General features: G+C 32.1%; 2 protein-coding genes and 1 long non-coding RNA gene across 4 annotated transcripts; 2 read left to right on the top strand and 1 right to left on the bottom strand.

Annotated features, from left to right (window-relative positions):
• Positions 1-1,071: 1,071 nt before the first annotated feature.
• On the bottom strand, positions 1,072-7,917 carry LOC117913987 (protein ENDOSPERM DEFECTIVE 1-like). Its single transcript, XM_034829134.1, has 7 exons — positions 7,759-7,917; positions 5,782-7,126; positions 4,584-4,703; positions 3,055-3,171; positions 2,846-2,935; positions 1,865-1,972; positions 1,072-1,463 (listed from the first exon to the last, which is right to left on the bottom strand). The coding sequence occupies exons 2-7, from the start codon at positions 7,117-7,119 to the stop codon at positions 1,380-1,382; spliced, it is 1,857 nt and encodes a 618-aa protein (XP_034685025.1). The 5' UTR covers positions 7,120-7,126; positions 7,759-7,917; the 3' UTR covers positions 1,072-1,379.
• Positions 7,918-9,160: 1,243 nt separating this feature from the next.
• On the top strand, positions 9,161-14,297 carry LOC117914088 (trigger factor-like). 2 transcript variants are annotated; one of them, XM_034829278.1, is made up of 8 exons: positions 9,161-9,264; positions 10,323-10,420; positions 10,970-11,013; positions 11,122-11,207; positions 11,417-11,525; positions 12,606-12,619; positions 13,219-13,320; positions 14,046-14,297. In XM_034829278.1, the coding sequence occupies exons 1-8, from the start codon at positions 9,220-9,222 to the stop codon at positions 14,166-14,168; spliced, it is 621 nt and encodes a 206-aa protein (XP_034685169.1). In that variant the 5' UTR covers positions 9,161-9,219; the 3' UTR covers positions 14,169-14,297. The 2 variants fall into 2 exon arrangements, with proteins under 2 accessions (XP_034685169.1, XP_034685168.1); XM_034829277.1 differs by having other exon boundaries at positions 10,952-11,013.
• A 403-nt stretch (positions 14,298-14,700) lies between these two features.
• LOC117915039 lies at positions 14,701-18,860 on the top strand. Its single transcript, XR_004651358.1, has 2 exons — positions 14,701-14,873; positions 18,121-18,860. It is a non-coding gene; the product is annotated as an uncharacterized LOC117915039 (long non-coding RNA).
• Positions 18,861-19,860: the final 1,000 nt, after the last annotated feature.

The following is a 19,860-nucleotide window of genomic DNA, read 5'->3' as shown; positions in this document are numbered from 1 at the left end:
TCAGTAAGAGTTGCAGGCCAGCCAATGAATTTTTTTCCTTTTTTTTATAACCTAACATTTGAATATTTTGTTAATTCTGTACAACTTTAATTAAAACTATTTTCACAAGTTTTGAAATTTCATCGTACATCTCCCCTCTTCTTCTCATTTGATATGTTCACTCACCTCCCGTTAAATTCAAATAAAGGAGGTGAGTAAAATTATCTAAAAGTATAAAATATAAAAAGAAAATGTTAAGCATTGATAGTTAATTTTAAAAATAGTTTTAAAAAATAGTTTTTAAAAGTTGTTTTATAATGTTTTATAAAACAAAAATCTAAAAACCTAAAATGTTTTTAACCTATTTTTAATATTTTAAGATATATTTTAAAAATCATTTTTATCTCTACAATTTTATTTTTAATCATTATGTATATTTATATAATTATTTTTTAAAATAACTCTAAAGAAAACAAGTGAAAAACAATTTTAAAATGTTTTTTGAAAATTCTTTATTTCTTATTTTTTAAAATAAAAACAGAAAATAGTTTGTAGTTATCTGTTTTCTAGTTTTTTTGTTTTAGAAAACTGATAACTATTCTTGAAAACAATTGTTAAAAAAACCCCAAGATATTGTAATGTTCGAATACGTGTGATAAAATATGGTATGTACCGGATAATGATACAAACAAAGTTTAAGGATGTAAATAAAATGGATTTATAATCAAAATAAAAAGACTTGAGAATATATATATATGTGATATCATTTAATTGCTCGTGTTTTTTAATAGGTAAAAAAAAAAGTATATTTTTATAAATATGATAAAAATGTTGATTTATATTATTTCTGAATGCTACAATGGTTTTTAAAAAATAATGTTTAATTATTTTCAAAATAAATATTTATGAACTCAAACAAGAAAAATGGTTTCATCAACCTATTTTTTATCCAAGTGTTGTGTACTTGCATGCAATGCAAAAGATGATCGGGTTAGCTGGTTGGCACAACCTCAGAGTTTTCTAAATCAAGCATCAAGGCATCTTCCCAAAAATGGGTATCAAACCAACAAGATCATTTTACACAGAAAGAAGAGAAAAAGAATTGAATATCCCATTTTCATTTTTCCTTGATCTCTCTCAATCAGAGACCATTTTCTCTGTAATTTTGAAAATACAAGCAACAACTCTCTCTTTCAAACAGAGATGAATTTTTCCTATATACCTTGCATCTCTCTCTCACTTCACTTCTGTGCTTTTTTTTTGTCAAACTCTCTCGTTTTCATTCACATCAAAATGAATGCTTATTTATACATGGAACTGAAGAAAACAGGCATGAAAAGAATGTCGAATTTTTAGGTCAATTTCTTGGCTGTTAACCTTCTGTAGTGATGAAAGAATGCTCATTGTTCCTGGGTTTCACTGCAGCTGCTGCTGCTGCTGCGTTGTTGTTGAATCAACTGGCTTCTTAGACTGCATTCTTCGACCTGAAAAGCAGAGGATTCATAAACCCAAAAAACAAACTAAGTCTGCATACATGGACTGCGGTTGACGTGGGGACAACTTTTGAGGTTGAAAAGATCGGTTTCGGTGAGGGCATGACATGGTTTTTATTCATAACTAGGCAGAATGTGTGCTGTAATTGACATGAGAACAACTTTAAGGTTGAAAAGATCGGTATCAATGTGAGCATGGCATGATTTTTTTAAAGGTACTTTCATGGAATGTAAAAGCATGCACTGTGCTTGACATGAGGAAAACTTGTTGAAAGATCAGTATCAGTGTGAGGGTGGCATAATCCTTATAAGGCACTTTCATAGCTAGGCAGAATATGACAAATGGAAATGATTAATAGATTAATAGTAGAAGATGGCTAGGTGGGGCAGACCTGCAATGCATGAGTTCTAGACAGCAGATATCCACATTCTTCAGATAGAGTTCTTTCTCCACCAGTCACCCTTGCTAGTTCCGAAACCAAATTGTCCATTTCTTCAGCCTGCATTGAAGAAGCTTTTATCAATAAAAAAGGCCCAAATAAATAGATGTTTGGGGAATAAAAATAGCATACTGAAACTACCTAACCAAGCCCACTTAAGTTTATTATTCTTTGTCAACTGGGTCCGTATCAGATACTAGGATGCATTCGTATGTGCCCAATATCATCACCATACAACAAACAGGTAACTTGAATATCACTTTTTTCTTTCATGTCCAATTGATGTACTCCACTGTTCACACTTCTACCCTATTCCATTATTGACTGTATACTGTGAAACTGATAAGAGGACTACAATACAAAAGGCCCTATATGTCTAATTGGCTGAGAAACTTCAGTAAGGATTTTGGGGTATACAAGATTATGCTCAAACTGAAGATAGCAAATGGAGGCTTCTTTTGAAAGCCCTTCAAAGGGTCTCCAACTCAACAGGTTATGGCCAGATGTGTAAATAACTTCTAGAGAGACTTTATTTTTTTCATTCTTGGCGATTTTAATGGGCCTTTTTGGAAGGGATTTGGTCAGCTGTGGTTTCTAGGGTAAAAGAAAGCCTTGGGAATTTATTTGGATTCACAAGACTATTGACGGATCCAAGAAGTTTGATTTTTTCCTTCACTTGGACTGGCCAAGCAAGAAGCCTTAATGTGCATGGTGTTTTGTTGAGGATTTCTTCCACCCTAAGTTATATTTTCTTCTGGTTTCTCATTGTACATGGACTGTTGGATTTAGCCTTCTCTTTGTTCTATGTTCCAAACCATAGCCTATCCTTCTTTGTACAGATTACTGCTATAATAACATGTTATGGCAGTCTACAAACACACGCAAAGAGAGTGAGAGAGAGAGAGAGAAGAGAAAGAAACCCATCTACCGCACCTTTGGCATAAACATTTGTACATTGGAAATTATTATTTCCATCATCTTCGTTGCTGAGTACAGTGCCTCGTTGACTTCTCTTATATCAGCCTGCAGAATGATTACCTAATGGTCAGTGAATTGTGAATGTAAATGGCACAACATATGCCGAAGGGTAGTAGAAACACTGGTTCAACTATATGTGATGAATAAAGGAGGAAATATCATACCCGTATGTTTCCACTGATTGGAAGTTGAAGTGAGGCATTCACCAAGGCTTGAATTGCTTCTGATAAAGAAACAGAGTAATCCCCTTCCAAAATCGACCATTCATCCAAAAATGGCATCTAAAATATCATTACCGAAGTTGCAAGATGGCATAAGTATCTTGAAAAAAGGATGTGAAGGGAAAAAAAATAAAAAATAAAAAAGTCAACAGTGTGTGTGTATGTGCATTGAGCTTAGAACTAACATATGAGTGGGAATTGAGAGACAAACACCAAACACGGGGTTGAAGGAAACTGACTAAAACATTCCCTAGTGTATACATTTATATGTATTAGATGTCTGACTGATCAATGGCAAACAAGGAAAAATGATTTTATACATGGACTTACTTGCACGGGATTTAATACATAAATAGGAATTAAGATGAAGAAACCTAATAGGGGCCTCAAAATTATTATTCATGAAAAATAAATTTTTATTTTTTATTTTGACATGTCCAAAATATAATGACAATAGTGTGGTAATTTCCTACTGAGTCTTAACTCTAGAAAATCTCCAACCAGCAGATCCCTTTAAAACTAAATTAATTTTCCTGCTAAAACCTCCTTGGGGAATTCCTGCTCAATTCAGATGGGTTTCCATCATTGATGAAACACAGCTTGTAATCCTCAGTACTGTGGCTAACCACCTTCATCACAGTCCCCCCACCCACTACCTCAGTGCAGAAGACGGTTCCCATCTGAATTGTGTGGACTGCTTAGTTACTTGGCATTTATGAAACTATAATGGTTCCTGGCTATATTTTTTGATCTCATGAGCACTTTTGTGTTGCAGATTTGACAAGCACTGTTGAGGCTTTGGTCTATTTCTCTATCTATCCTCGAAGAATGAAAAGTTCGTTCTAAATCAGGGTACTCATGTCTGTTTCTTGAATTATCATCACATCAAAGCAGCATCCTTGGAAGAGCTAGCTAATTAACTTGCATTCATCTGAATCTAATATACAATGAACATGTGTCATAAATTCGTCCCTAGGTCAATGGTTTCTTAGACCCTTCAAGCGATATCATAAATCTCTTTAGCATTTATAACTTATGCTGCCCATGAATGGACCAAATTCATACATCATCACATTATATATTGCATGCATAGTATGGAGTCTTCACTTATATGAGTTTACCATGGATATTTGCCGAATAAAAATTGAAATTACATTTCTTGTTCAAATATATGCAGCTATATCCTTCCCAGTCAAAATAAAAAAAAAATCAATTAATATTTGATAGAAACCAGGCATTGAAATCAACATGGGGTTTGGGGATCATACCCCTAAATACGAGTTTTGTTCCCATAATTCTATTGAGAGATGTGGATATTGTTATCTGAGGTAAGGATTATATGCATGATGTGAGGTTAGATACATCCTATTGATGCCATTCAACTAGTTACTCAAGCACTGAAAATATGGCAAACCATATTTCATCAATGCAAAAACATTAAAAGAAAGAAATCATCAATCTAGCAGCCTTACTTGAGCTTCAAGAATTGTGACCAAAATATTTGTTCTTTGCAACAAGCCAAGTTCAATGCGTTTCCCTTTCACCAATTCATATAGATCCGATATCTTGACCCCAAGAGAATAGAGTGCTTTCTACAAGGAAATGACAAAGTGATTAAGAATATGGGGAAAAATGATGACAAATGTGTTCTCAAAAAGAATGAAGAGTTTCACTAGTAAAGCATTCCAAAGAAAAGGGAGAGCGGGTGTTATTCCATTATAGTTACGACAACGTAAAATGTTCTGCTCTAGTTACATGATGTTTTCACAGGATTCTGATGAAAGTTTGAACTATTTACAGGTGGCAGAAATTAAATGAAAATGTTATGGTATGGTAACAATGTCAAGTACATCCTTGTCTTAAAAGGAACCTTTTCATTGGAGGGCTTGAGCCTTGAAATTAAGGAAACGGCAGATGACTAATTGAAAACAGATATAAGAATGACTACATACAAGGGCAAACGAATTAAAAGATCTCTCAAAAGCTAGACTAGTCAAATGACAAACTTAGCTTAAACATCAAGGAAATATTCTGATAACATGATAAATCATAGTCGTTGGTAAATTATATTCTTGATGTTGGTCTCCAATGATCATGTTTACTTGGCCCTTCTTGCCACCTCCTCCTGTCCTTGTTATGCAGTAAGTATGCAGCAGCTGAGGCTTGAAACTGACAATTTTGTAATTCTTAATTGAAGTTGCCAATGTCTTGTCAAAATCTACCTTTAATGGTGGTTACATTTGGCAGCTAAGTAAGATTGCAGCAAAATTTTATGAGGTTATATTATATTATCCATCTTCAGGGAAAAGGGGGTAGAATCATTCTCCGAGTGTCTATCCTCAAAATCCTGTGCTTCAAATCCTGCTATGCTTGCTGTGCATTAAGCATGCAGGGGATGAAGCTGGAATCCTTATCCCAACAAACTATATGATCCCTTATTACTTCTTTTCATACAACCCTATTCCATGTCTTGATGATTTTCATCTATTAGTCATTCAGTAATCTTGTTTGTTTAATGACTAGAATCCAAGGTAGTCAGTCCTCTCATCCTTTTTGCAATAAAAATCTCATCAGATTACAAACAAACAGACTAAAATAATAATAAATATAGGTATTAAGGCTCTTGAATGCTAATCCATAATTCAAGATGTGGAAGATAAAGTGACTAACCTCGGTTTCTCTTCTCTGAGCTTGCATGGTGGCCTCTGCTTTTGCATTGGCAAATCTCCACTGCAGATAATGGTTGTGAAGCAGCTTTAGAGAATGTACATCTTCTTGATGACCGGAAACTTTCCTTCCCTTTCTTGCATCTGTCCCGGGCTTTGTGCATGGAGGAAGTGGAGGCAGATAAATGCTCCCATTCTTCATGGAGTTTGTATGAGGCTTGGACAAAACAGATGCTAGTTTTTCACTGGTTTTGATAGAATGGAACAAGGACTGATCAGAACTTGATGGCGTCAAATTAAGAGAACGGGAGAAAGGGGAAGCAGAGAATTTCGAAGACTCAGCTCCATTGACATTACCCCTGCCACAATTTCTCTCAGCAAGCAATCTAGTGGACATGGTTGGCAACATATCAGCCTCAGGCATGGAAGAGCGCAATTCATTATGAGACCGTGTCTTGCAGTTTTGAACAGGACTTGAAGAACTAATAGGTTTAATCCCTTGAATGATACTGCTGCATGATTCTGAATCACTCAACGCCGGTTCATTAGCACGGGTTTGGGCAATTTTTTGGTCAATTTTATCATCATTGTCATCAACCAATGAAGAAGGGTTTGCACAAGTTTCTTGCTGGGATGAGACCCCGTCAACCTTACCGCCTACACTAGAGGTTTGAGTTGATAATGACATCCCACTTGATTGCAACAGCTTTGTAGCAGCACTGGCTGCAGGCATGGCACTGGCATTGCTGGACCGGTGAGAATTTGGTGTCATAAGCCTGAATCTTGATGAAACAATCCTATCCATACTACTACTGACAATTGGTGTATCAGGCCTCAAAGAAGCAACACCATTAGTACTTCTTCCTATCGGCTTTCCACCATCGCATACTTTCGAGCGCAGGCCATCTGGAAGCTGCTGCTCCCCTCTTCCTCCATTCTCCTTGAAAAGCTTCACCACCCGTTGCTTCCTCTGTGAAGACATCAAGGGAGCTTTACACTGTGATACAAATGGGGTTTCCAAGCTCCGAGCCGTCTCAGGCCTATTCTCATCTGCACAAGATAAAGGTTCTAATTCCTGGTTCTGCCGCCGCCTCTGCGCAGAGGTGGAGCGCTGCTGCTGTTGCTGCCTGGAGTGAAATTCTGTAGGCTTTGAAATTGGAGACTTGCCATTGAGGAGATGAAGATCACCGGAGGATGAAGAAGAAACCACCGGAGACATGAACCTAGAGCTTACTTCCCTAACCCTAGGGCGGCGTGGGGGCAGAGGAACCGCCCCAGTGGAGCTGTTGGTGGGTCCACCTTGATGCACTGGTGCATTCACTTCTACCATTGTCTCACTCATTGTTTCCCTAGAAAATTAAGAGAACTTTTATCAAATTTATGAAGAAAAAGATCAAAAACCAAGAAAATGGTTTTCCCAAAACCCTAATCGATCAAATAATGTTACTGGATTTGGATTCCTCCATGAATATAAAAAACTGAATCAAAGTTTATGAAACAAAAGGGGAAATGAAATTTACCCATATGGATTCTAACCCAATTCGAAACAAGCTTGAACATCAAAAAGAAAAGATCAGAAAATGAAAAAACCCATATGGGTTCTGATCCAACTTCAAACAAACTTAGAACAGCAAAATATTGAAACCAGAAATGAAATTTACCCATATCTACTCTGACCCAAATTCAAACTTGAACAACAAATAAATTGAAATCATAAATTAAATTTACCCATATGGATTCTAGCCTAATCCCAATCGAACTTGAACAACAAAAACCTTCAGCAAAGAAAAAAATGAGATTACCCATATGGGTTCGGGCCCAATTTCATTAAAAACACAAACACCAGAAAGAAAGAAAAATTAAAAAGAAAAAAAAAACATTCAGATCTGCGAGTTTTAACGACTTCCAACCAAAAAAAAATTGCAATCAATCCCCGAAAAAAAACTCGGAAAAAAGAAAAAGAAAAGAAATCACTACAAACCCTGAATGTGAAAGAGCATGAATAGCGAAGAGGGCGATGAAGAGATTGGCAAAAATGAAGAACGTAATCAAGGGAATAGGATGATGATGAAGAAGTGGACCACTCTTTTCTTCTTCTTCTCCTCTTCTTCTCCTTTCCGTGAGGAAGAGATTCACACTAGCCTTTGCTTCCTTTTGAAAAAGTAGTCTTGAATCATGGGAAAAAACGGTACTGTAACGGCTAGTTTTTGTGGGGCCTACAATTATTTTTCCTTCTTTTATTTATACGCGATGGGTCAAGTTCTGGTTGGTTTTTTTTTTTTCTGTTATTTAAATTGGATTGCAGTGGATTTATCCTTTAATAACCCAAATTTAATAATAACTCAATTTAATATTTTTGTAATATTTATAATTCATATATTATCATATATATAATATTATTTTTATTAGTGAATACATTTTTTTATTAATTTTTTTATATTTCTTATTACTTTTCTAATTTATAAAATCATGTGTGATTGTATATTTATATATTTGTTTTTGGACAAAATAACACCTTTGAGAGTAGAAATGCGAATAGGATGGGTTATTGTTGAAGGGTATATATGGAAATTTCTTATGCCTATCCTATCATGTATTTTAAAACATTATTTAAAAATAATTATATTAAAAATAATTTTAATTAATAAATAAGTAAGTATTATAAATGTGATTTTTTTAAAATTTTATATGCTTAAAAGGGAAAAAAATTATTTGATTTATTTATATACAAATGGTAGTATATGAATTTGGAATATATACTACCATCTGCGAGTTTGGAATATATGGTTAGAATGGGGTTATAACTTGAATTGAATTGACTTAAATTATTGAAATTTTGGTTTGTACTCAATTGAAATTTAATTCAAATTAAAAAAATTTAATCTAACTCTAGCATAAGTATTAAAAATAATTATCCAATCTCATTACAATGTCATATTAGATTAAATCCCAAATAACACCCCGTGATTAAAGATTGATTTGAAATTCTTCTTACATCTCCCCCGTCCTCATAAATTATGTATACAATTAAATCAAATAATTTTTTTCCTTTTTAAGCATATAAAATAAAAAATAAATTTACACTTACAATACTTACTTATTTATTAATTACAATTATTTTTAATATAATTTACATTTTTAAATAAAATGTATAAATAATAAAGTTAAAATACAATCTTGCCTAGCGTTTTAACTCACTACAATTTTACCTCACCCAATTAGACATGACAAACCATTATATGACTCGATTAATCCGAGCTTATTGATATGTGGACACTTGACATAAATGTCCTTGGTGTTGTTAAATATGTTCAAAAAATATTAGGGGTATTTTGGTAAAATAAAACCGATGAGGCATGAGAGCATGACTGCGGAACTCACCCAGAAATACCACCATAGTGAGTCTGGTTTCTGATAGAGTCACTGAGAGAGAGACCCAGATATGGAAATAGCGGTTAACCCCCTCTCATGGGGGTTGAATCCTAAGGTATGCACAGCCCTTTGAATGCTCCATCCTTTCCGGTCTCTGCGTATGTGTGATTATTTCTGGTACCCATTTGAAAATTTAGTCTTGTTTATTGATTTTTTTTGTTTTTTTATATTTGCATTGGTTTTCTCATAATTATGTGTTGCAATCTCCCTTTTGGTGGATTTCAAGTCATGGGGCCTGTGGTATTGGTGTTGTTTCCTGTTTGGATAGTCATTTTTGAATCTGGGTTTTCCATTTTTTTCTTGTTCTAGAAGTTCATGGCAAGGAAATCACTGAGAATCATCGTCTTGACACAGACCCTGTTATTAATGGGTTTATATCAATTTCCTTAAGACAATGTTTGGTTCCTTGGAAAATTTGAGGGAAAATACAAGGTAAAGAAAATTTGAGAGGGAAAGTAGAAGGAAAGAAAAAATAAAAGGAAAATAAAAATAGACTTAAAGTAAAGGAAAATAAAAATAATTTATTGATTTTAATTCTATTTTTATTTGCTAGTTCTATACTTCAAACTTATTTTAACTCATCCATAGAAATATTAAATAATTTAAAAATATATAAGTTTCTAACTAATTTTAATTATATTTGATTTTCTTTGTTATTTTCTATAGGATAGCGGAAAAATATTTTTCTCAACATTTTTTTTCTTTCTAGGAACCAAACATAACCTAAATCTCTCTCTCTCTCTCTGTTTAGTTTAAGCTGTGTATAGAGTATTTTGATTGGATTTTTGAATTTAGTATGCCAAAAACATATGTTATTTTCTGCCCTCAGAAATGGGAACTTGTTTGTTGATTATTTGTTCTTCAGTTTCTAGATTTTTTTTTCTAATACTTACCTATTGCTTTTTTTTTGGTGGATTTCAAGTAATGGGGTCTGTGATATTTGTTTCTGACTACAGATGTTTAGAAAAGTTTCTTTAACATTTAGTCATTTTTCTTGAATTGATTAATTCTAACTCTCTCATAGCAGAAGTTAAGCTTTTGTCAGTTCCTTTAATGGGATGCTGCATGGAATTGTATATGATGATTTTACGGAATTGTTTGGTTCTTGTGCAGATGATTCACCACAAGCAAACAGTTCTTCCAATTTTTTTTTCTATCAGACCATGTTGTTCACTCCAGATGAAATACAATACCCAAGCCTTTCGTGTAAGGTATTACTAGTTATGAAATTAAACACCTGTGTTTTGAGCTAATTTATATATTTAACCACTTCATTCTAGACATTTCTTCCAAAAGAAGCCTTTTTAAATGAAATTCAATGCTTAATAATTTTGTGCAAAGTAATACTAATTCATAAAGTCAGCCATATGAGTTTTGAGTTAACCAGCTTGAGATATAGTAATTTTTTTGCAAGACTCTAGTCACACTCAGAGAATCTGGAAAACAACAGCCGAGTTGATTCTTAATTGCTTTCCCTTTTTTTTCCTTTTTTTTTTTAAAAAAAAAAAAAAGCTTTCTTTCTGGCAATTAGCTTGTAAAATTTTCACTTCACATGCGAACTCATTAACAGTTTGATTAACTTTTTCTGGGTGTTGGTTTACTTATTCTTTTTGCTTGACTTGTTTTATGACTCTTATCTGGAGCTGTTTCATTATTTCCTCAAATTTTCTTATAATCAAGTCTACTTGCAGGGTTTTCTGAGTATTTACTGAGATTTAAGCATGTTCCTTATTTGATTTTAGTGCTTCCCTTTCTTACAGAGCAATCCATAAATATTGTCCTGCTGTTTGTGCCGTGTCATCAGGTGCAAAAACCAATCACTTTTCTCTTCCAACTTCCAAGTATGCTCTCATCTTGCTATCTTGTGCTATTGTTGGGTTTACTATTATTTAATTCTTCCATCTAAATTTAGGTGTCAAAGATCCTGGAGTTTCTTCTTCTCAATTTGAAGACTTTTCAGTTACTGCTACTAGTACTGGCAATGCTAAAGAACTGAAGGTATAGATAATTCTATCTGCAAACAATCATTAGTCTTTTGATTGAGCATGTAAATACAATGAGGTGGAAGTTCAACAAAAAAGTAAAAATGATGTGGGGACAATTGATATCCTGGACTTGGGAAAGAATACTTGGTCAATATAATGTTTATAGATGGTCAATGCAGCTGTTAATTTTGTCCATAAATTATATTTATATCTTATTAACAGATTAGCGTGGAGTTATCTGGTGTCAAGACTCGAACAATTTTTGACAATGTGTTTTCTAAAATGGTAGCTGATGCTCAGCCCATTCCAGGTTTTCGAAGAGTAAAAGGAGGTAAGCCTTTTAAATTCAACAGTGGCTTTCTCAAAACGGGTTCTTGTTATGATTGCCACTAACTAGTTAAGCATAGATGCATATAGTACTGTGCTCACATGTCGCAACTCCAACAGGAGAAGGTGATTCCTGACATCATGATTCCTCTTATCATCGTATTACCATTTCTTTTTGTGGCATCTTCAATGGGCATCTACTTTGTGGTTGATTTATCACATTTTGGTTAATTTTTTAGTCTGGCTAGGTCAGTAGGGTTTGAATGCAGAAGGTGCTATAGTGAGAAGTAGTTGAGATGTGTAGAACAAATAATTTTATTGCTCACTAGAGAATAATACTTAGGAGGAACTACTATTTTTGCACATTTGCATTTCTATTTATGCACAAATATCTAATATTTTAAAATATTACCGGCACATGTGGCACATGTATGGTGAATGCCCAAACTTGAATATCACAGCATTGTTGAAGCTAACAAAATCATAGAATTTTATGCCTAAGAATTCAAATAAATAGCACTCTTAGCATATTTAAAATGGAAAAGCTACCATCAGATGTCGTGTTGAAGAACCCTTTACTTATAACTATACAAAAAAGAGGATAATATAGTAAATAAAGAGCCTAAAACGAGATGGAGAGCAGGAGAATTATGGTGATAAGGAGCTTGAACAAAAAGTTAGCCTTTTGGCTTTCGTATAAGCGAGTTTTCATAATTGGTAGACAGTTAAATCGTAGTCTAATAATATAACTGCAGCTACTCATATGTTGTAATTTTTCTGGGTTGAAACTAGAAACTGAAGAGTTGGAACTACAATCACTTCTAAGCTTTGATAGTATTAATTTTGAGACTCGATGTTGGAAATTTCCATCTAGACAAGAAAAAGAAGACGAAGTACAAATTTTTTATGTTAGACTGAAGCATTTATTAAACAAGTTTTTTTATTTGGTCTACTTATTATGATTATTCAACTACAGCATTTCTTCTTCACGTTTTCTTCTCCTCAACTGTTAAGTTTCTAACATTTTTCACCTGCTTTCTTCCATTGGCATCTTTGTCTCTGACAAACGGCTGGGGACTATCAGGAAAAACACCCGATGTAAGCCTCCGTCTCTTATTGTTCTAATGCAGTAAATTTATAATTTGTAGTATAAGTGTAATTCAAGTGAAGAGATTGTGCCAGCATTATTGTCATCGCTTGTTATCATACGCATCATGGTAACATCCAGGTCAAAAAACTTGGAAAGTAAGAGAATTTGTGCAAGCAAATTATGATTGTGTTGATGGGTGAAAAGTACATCAATTGATCAATATAATTTTGGGCCTAATGTGGAATGCATGGGGACCACTGAGCAATGACCGAGTCCTCACATCTTTTAATCCTTATTCTACTTAATCCTTGTAGATATAGAGTCATAAACCAGATAATAAACTTCATTATGGTGATACTTTCTTTGTTTCTTTCTTAAATATTTTTATTCTAGGCAGATTGCTGGGAAACTCATAAATTTATTTCTGAATACAATTGGGAAGAGCCAAATCATCCCCATCCCACTTAAAGCAAAGACAATGTCAACATTGTATCTATTTCCAATGAACGGATACATACATTATTTATTTGTGTGAGTGTGTTTGTTCTTCATCTCGTAGCTGTGAAAGTGATTGCAACTTATACTCTTGTCTTTTTTTGTCTGGCAGATACCCAGAGACATCCTTTTAGAAGTCCTTGGTCCCTCTAAAGTTTATATGCAGGTTATCAAAAAAGTAATCAACTCCACTGTTGCTGAATATGTAGAAAAGGTAAACGGCATCGAACTACATTTTGGCATTTTGAAATGTTCTTGCAACCACTAGCATTAATGAATTTTCAAAAGGTTTTAAATTTGTGCAACATGGGTCCATATTCAAAACCCCACAATGTAGGAGTATCGATTCGATGACTGGCATGGACACCCATGAGTCAACCATTTAGGCTCTGTCCTTATATTGAGCATTACAGTCAATTCACGGTTTATCAATGGGTAGGAGATGTTAAGAACTTTAACAATTTGTTTCAAAATGCAATAGACCTGCCCTTGTTGCTTTGAGAAAATGCTTTCCTCCAATTTTGGGTGTTCTTGTTGTTCTGCAGTCCTAGAGCAGCTTCTTCCTATTGGTTTGAAATCCATGCATTGGATGGATATCTACATACAAGAAAGCTTTCAACTTCAATAAAACCTTTGAATCCCAAATACATTAGCCACATTTCAATATCTGCAGTATCCTTGCATGAATTTCCCTTTCTTTTTCATGAAAGCTAGTTCTGTAAAACCGATCTAGAAAGCCCACAATGCCATCAAACTGCCGTTCCTATCTCTCTGTTTAGTGGAGCTTCTGAGGGATTGATGGCTCATTGTTCCATCTTTGATTCATATTTATCATATCATATTGATCCAACAGCATAATCACTCCTTTTTCAGGGTAACCAAATGGAAACCCAGATCGATTTCAACCCTGATTGTGTGTTCTTTGTTGAAATGTTGCAGGAAGGTATAAAGGTAAGCAAAGACCTGAGGGTTGAGCAGAGCTTCGAAGATCTTGAGGACGCATTTGAACCGGACGAAGAATTCAGATTTGATGCAGTTGTTCAGCTTCAAGAAATGGATTGAATGAACTATGAACTTTGATTCTGCATTGAAAGTTTTGTAGTTTTTCAGGCTACATTATATAGAAGAAGCTTGTATGCTATCTGATTCTGTGTTTCAATTAAGAGTAGGGGTTCATTTCTTCTTGAGTCAGTCAAATTTATCATAAGACTTAATTTCAAGTCTAAAGAATAAAGAGAAATATTATGAGATAGAAATGACACTTTATATATTCAACATTAATTTATTCATAAATTTTATTTTAATAATTGAACTACAAAATAAATAATAATAAATAATAAATCATTTCAATATTTTTAAAAAATTAATTATCTATTTTCCAATGATAAAAAAATAATTTCAATAGTTTTAATCAATCAATTATATATTTGAGTTTATATTTGAATTTGCTAATTAAAAAAATATTAATAAAAATAAATATAGGAAGTAAATAAATAATTTATTAATTTATTACAAGATTTAATCAATCAATACTTTTAATAGCCTTGAAAACCACCCATTCCAGATAAGAATACCTTTGCCCCTTCAACCACTTCAGCCCATTTTCCCTCAAATTCTAATTTTCTCTTTGTATCGTTTCCTTACCCTTCAAACTCATCTGCTCCATTCGTTTACCCTGTAAGAAAGTTGCAGAGGATGTTTCCATTCATTCCAAGATAACAGAAAGCCAACACAAGAGCAGAAAGCCAACACAAGGGAAAACACAGAGTAAGCTTCATTGTTTCCTTCTTCGATTTCAGTTTTTCCGAATATTAACTTTCATGCATGAAGTGAGAAGAAATACTAAGGGTCCTATTTTAGTTTCCTTTATTTTTTAAAATTGAACCCTATTTTTCATCTTACTAATATTGTGGGTTGATTCAGTTTATGAAAAAAAATGGAAGAAGAAAATTGGTTGATGAAGAATACTAAACCGAAGAGGCATAAAATCCTACCAAAAAAAAGAAGTGAGAGAAAACCATGCTATGAAACCTCATCATCATCATTAGAAAATGAGAACAAATCAATCGAATTATTAAACATTAATTTTCTACTTGAAATTTTGGGTTTTTATTTTTTATTTTATTAATTTATGTCATAAATTGATAATGTAATTTAACAAAAATTTTACTGAATTGAAGTTGTAATTTTTCTCTAGGTCATAATCCAAGGTATGAAGAAATATCTAAATGATCTAAAAAAACTGAACTTAACTACTATCAAGTTTCCTATCAATAGGTTTTAACTTGCTTTAATTTTGTTTGAATTTTTTTGTAAAGAATATATTTATTATGAATTGATAATGTAATTGAATAAAATTTTTATGGAATTATTTGATCTAAATATGTTAAATACTTAATATTTTTATTGATGTCTCTATTATATATATTTCTCAATCTTTCATGATAGTTCTTGATATTTTGGTCAACAAAACTTAAAAAATGAAATTGAAGTTACAATTTTTCTCGGTAAGATCATAGTCAAGTCTTGAAGTAAAATCTCAATGATAAGAAAAAACTTAACTTAACTGCTATTAAGTTCACTGTCAATAGGTTTCGGTTTTAAAATGCTTTGGTTTTGTTTCAATGGATATTAGAATATTCTTTGTATTTTATTTATAGCTGCAACTTATTAAAATATAATAGCCTCAATTACATTAATATCGTCAACAATATCCTTATAAAATATGACACCTTGTAGAATATTAGCATTTGATATAACATCCTTGAATAATACAAAAAGAAACTCCATATTAGGAAGTGGTATGAAATGATGGATTCAGTTTGTTAATATATTTTTATACAATTTATATTAATATTTTTACAATTTGTTATTATCTAGCAGATTATCATTCCTCATTCTCTCCCATCTTTTATAACTAAAATACCTAAAGAGGAGTACTTTCCTAAAAGAATTGCATGTTTATGTCACTTGGTAGCCATTGAAAATATTAAGAAGAAATTGACTGAATCACAATTGGGGATGTTTAGAAAGTCATGTTTTGGTCACTTTTTACTCATTTCTGAACTTAGATTTTCAATCCAAATTGTCCATCAATTGTTGTTACATCAATATGAAACAAAAAAAGGACATTGAAATATGAATTTTATTAAAGTCAAAAGGCTTAAGATTTAGTAAAGATGTACCTGTATTGATTATAAGCTTGAGTTTTGGTCTTATTCTAGAATATGACAAAAAATCATCACGAATAAGGGACACATACTTTAAGGGAGAAAACAACGTGTGTAATGATGAATTAGAGAAAGTTTTCCTTTCTCTATAAGAGATGAAATAAGAAAAGAAGAATAAGAAGAAAAAAAATGAAAGAATTTGAAGATAAAGATGTGGTAAAGTTGACACTTTTATATTTGAAGGAGCATGTTTTATTTGGTAAAGAAGGAAAAATTTTAATAGATATGGAATGGGTTACTCTGGTTGACAATTTGGAGGCTTTTAACAAATATCCATAAGAGAGATCTATAATGAGAGAATACTATTTGGTTTGCAAAGAGTTTTGGAGAACCAAGTATCCAAATACCAAAATAAGAAGAAAACAAAGGAAGAAGCTGCAATTAACGCATAAGTGAAATAGTCTCTTATGCCCAAACCTGGAAGGCATATGCAAATCAAACAACACTATATGCTTCGACTACAACTTCTCCCTTGGTTTTTTTTCTTATCTTGGTATTTGGATACCTGGTTTTTCAAAACTCTTGGCAAGCCAAGTAGTGTCCTCTCATAATAGATCCCCCATGGGTATTTGTTAAAAGCTTCCAAATTATCAATCGGAGTAACCTATTGCATATCTATTAAATTTTTTCACTTCTTTCCCAAATAAAACATGCTCCAAAAAAAAAATACAAAAGTGTCAACTTTACCATATCTTCATAATCTTTCATTTTTTTTCTTTTTATTTTTATTCTTTTTTTTCACATCTCCTAAAGAGAGAAAAACTTTCCCCAACTCATCATTACACACCTTGTTTTCTCCCTTAAAGTATGTGTCTCTCATTCGTAATGATTTTTTGTCACATTCTGGAATAGGACCAAAACTCAAGCTTGTAATCAATAAAAGCTCATCTTTACTAAATCTTATGCCCTTTGATTCTAATAAAATCCAAATTTTATTGTTCTTTTTGGTTTCACATTGACATAATAACAACAATTGATGGGCAATTTGGACTAAAAATCTAAGTTTCAAAAAAGAGTAAAAACTGACCAAAACATGATTTTCTAAACATCTCCAATTGTGGCTCAGTCGATTTCTTCTTAATATTTTCAATGGCTACCAAATGAGATAAATATGTAATTTTTCCAACAAAGTACTCATCTTTAGGTATTTTAATTATAAAATATGAGGGAGGAGGAATGTCAATCTGCAACATAATGACAAATTGTAACAATATCAATATAAATTGTGTAAAAATATATTAACAAAATTATCCAACTATGTTAAATCCATTATTTCCTATTATTCAAGGATGTTAGGCTAGATGCTAATATTCTACAAGCTGCCATTTTTCATAAAGATAAATTAAAAAAAAAAAATTGCAACAAGAAAATTAATGCTTATTGATTCAATTGATTTTTTCTCATTTTCTGATGATGATCACGAGGTTTCAAAGCTTCGGTTTCTCTCACTTCCCTTTTTTGGTAGGATTTTATACCTCTTCAGTTTTGTATTCTTCATCAATGAATTTTCTTTTTTCTATCATTTCATAAACTAAATCAACCCACAATATCAGTAAGATGAAAAATAGGGTCTGATTTTAAAAAATAAAAGGAACTGAAATAGGGCACTTACAGTCTCTTCTCACTTTATACATAAAAGTTCATATTCAGAGTTTAGAGAACTGAAATCGAAGAAGGAAATCATAAAACTTTGTATTTTCCCTCGTGTTGCCTTCTCGCTCTCATGTTGGCTTTTTGTTCTCTTGAAATGAATGAAAACATCATCGGTAATTTATTTCTTATAGGGTAACGAATGGAACAAATGAGTTTGAAGGATAAGGAAGAGACACAAAGAAAATTAGTGTTGGAGGGATATTTTTGTTTGGAATGAGTGATCTTCTGGGCTATTAAAAGTGGAAGGTTATATTTGCAATTTAAAGGGAATTTTATCCTTTTTTTTTTATCGGTTATCTTTTAAAAAAGTATAAATATTAGGGGTTTTTGTTTTCTTAACTGTCTTTGCCTTTCGGTTCATAGCTCAATAATCATCATTGTAAGCCTTTCTTTCTCTATATCTAGGTTTCAATTTCTGAAGCTCCAAATTGAATTTTAGTGTTCAATTTGTGAAATTCCAAATTGAATTTCTCATTTGATCATGTGTTGATCTCATCGTTATTCACATTTCTCATCTTTCAACGATCTGATCGACCATACATACATGTATAGACTTGCATATGCTTATTTAAGCAATGGAAGGTTGGGAATTTCAAGGGAAAATGAAACAATGGTAACTTGTTTGGCAGGATTAATTTTATTAAGCAAAGACCTGAGGGTTGAACAGAGCTTCAAAGATCTTGAGGAGGCGTTTGAAACTGGGCAAAGAATTCAGATTCAATGCAGTTGTTCAGCTTCAAGAAATGGATTGAATGAACTATGAACTTTGATTCTCCATTGAAAGTTTTGTAGTTTTTAAGGTTACATTACATAGAAGAAGCTTGTGTGCCATCTGATCCCGTGTTTTAATTGAGAGTTGGGGATTCATTTCTTCTTGGGTCAATCTATTGAATAGAATGCATATATTTCATATGTATAAATAATGCATAACGCAGGTGTTTTAAGACGAGCTCAATAAAAACAAAAATCTCATTCACGTGAGAGTAAAAGCTTGTTTGATTTTAATATTTGATACTAAAATGAATTTTACGAGAATAGAAGTTTGAGTTGGAACAAAAGGGTAAAAACTTACTCGATTCTAATTTTGAGTACATGTATCAATAGTGCCAAAGCCGGGGACTTTTGTTAGGAGGCAAAGGAGAAAAATATTATATTATAGTCGTTAATGGTATTTATTGTTATTATTAAATAATTAAATAATTTTAAATATTAATTATCACAATGTATCAAATTGAACAACCATAATACTAAGCACATTTAAAATATATATATATACAAAAGAATTAAAAAATATAAAGAAAAATCACTAGAATTTTTCAATAATTTTAATTATTTTGTATGAAAAACTTTTTAAATTATTTTAAAGAATTCAAAATTTTTTATTATAAATTTTGATATTTTTCAAATAGAAGAGGTTTGGGCATTTAAGTCTCAGTGTCTTTTAACTTGATTTCCTTTATTTATACCTTAAACTCAATCTTTATATTTATATTTAAAGGTTTAGATTTTTCTATATACTTTTAAAAATAGAGATTAAGACTCTATTTGATAACTATTTTCGAAAATTGTCTTAAAAAATAATTTTTTTATTTTAACATATTTTTAATATGTTTTAAATATAATTTTATATCTAATGTTTTATTTTTAATCCTTCTATATTTTCATATAATTATTTTTAAAAACAATTTAAAATAACTTAAAATAATTAAAATATATTATTTGAAACACTCTAATTTTTGTCTTTAAGACCATAAAACAAAAGACAATTTTTTGGTTTCTAAACATGTTTTCCTTTTTTTTTTTTGAAATTTTAGAGAAATAGAATACTGTTTTTGAAAACAATTACCAAATAGATTTTAAGATTTCAATAG

The sequence above is a fragment of the Vitis riparia genome, chromosome 5 (genome assembly GCF_004353265.1).
Source record: "Vitis riparia cultivar Riparia Gloire de Montpellier isolate 1030 chromosome 5, EGFV_Vit.rip_1.0, whole genome shotgun sequence".
Classification (NCBI taxonomy): Eukaryota; Viridiplantae; Streptophyta; class Magnoliopsida; order Vitales; family Vitaceae; genus Vitis; species Vitis riparia.
The sequence above is the reverse complement of the archived record's forward strand: the minus strand, read 5'-3'. Positions and strand labels throughout refer to the sequence as shown.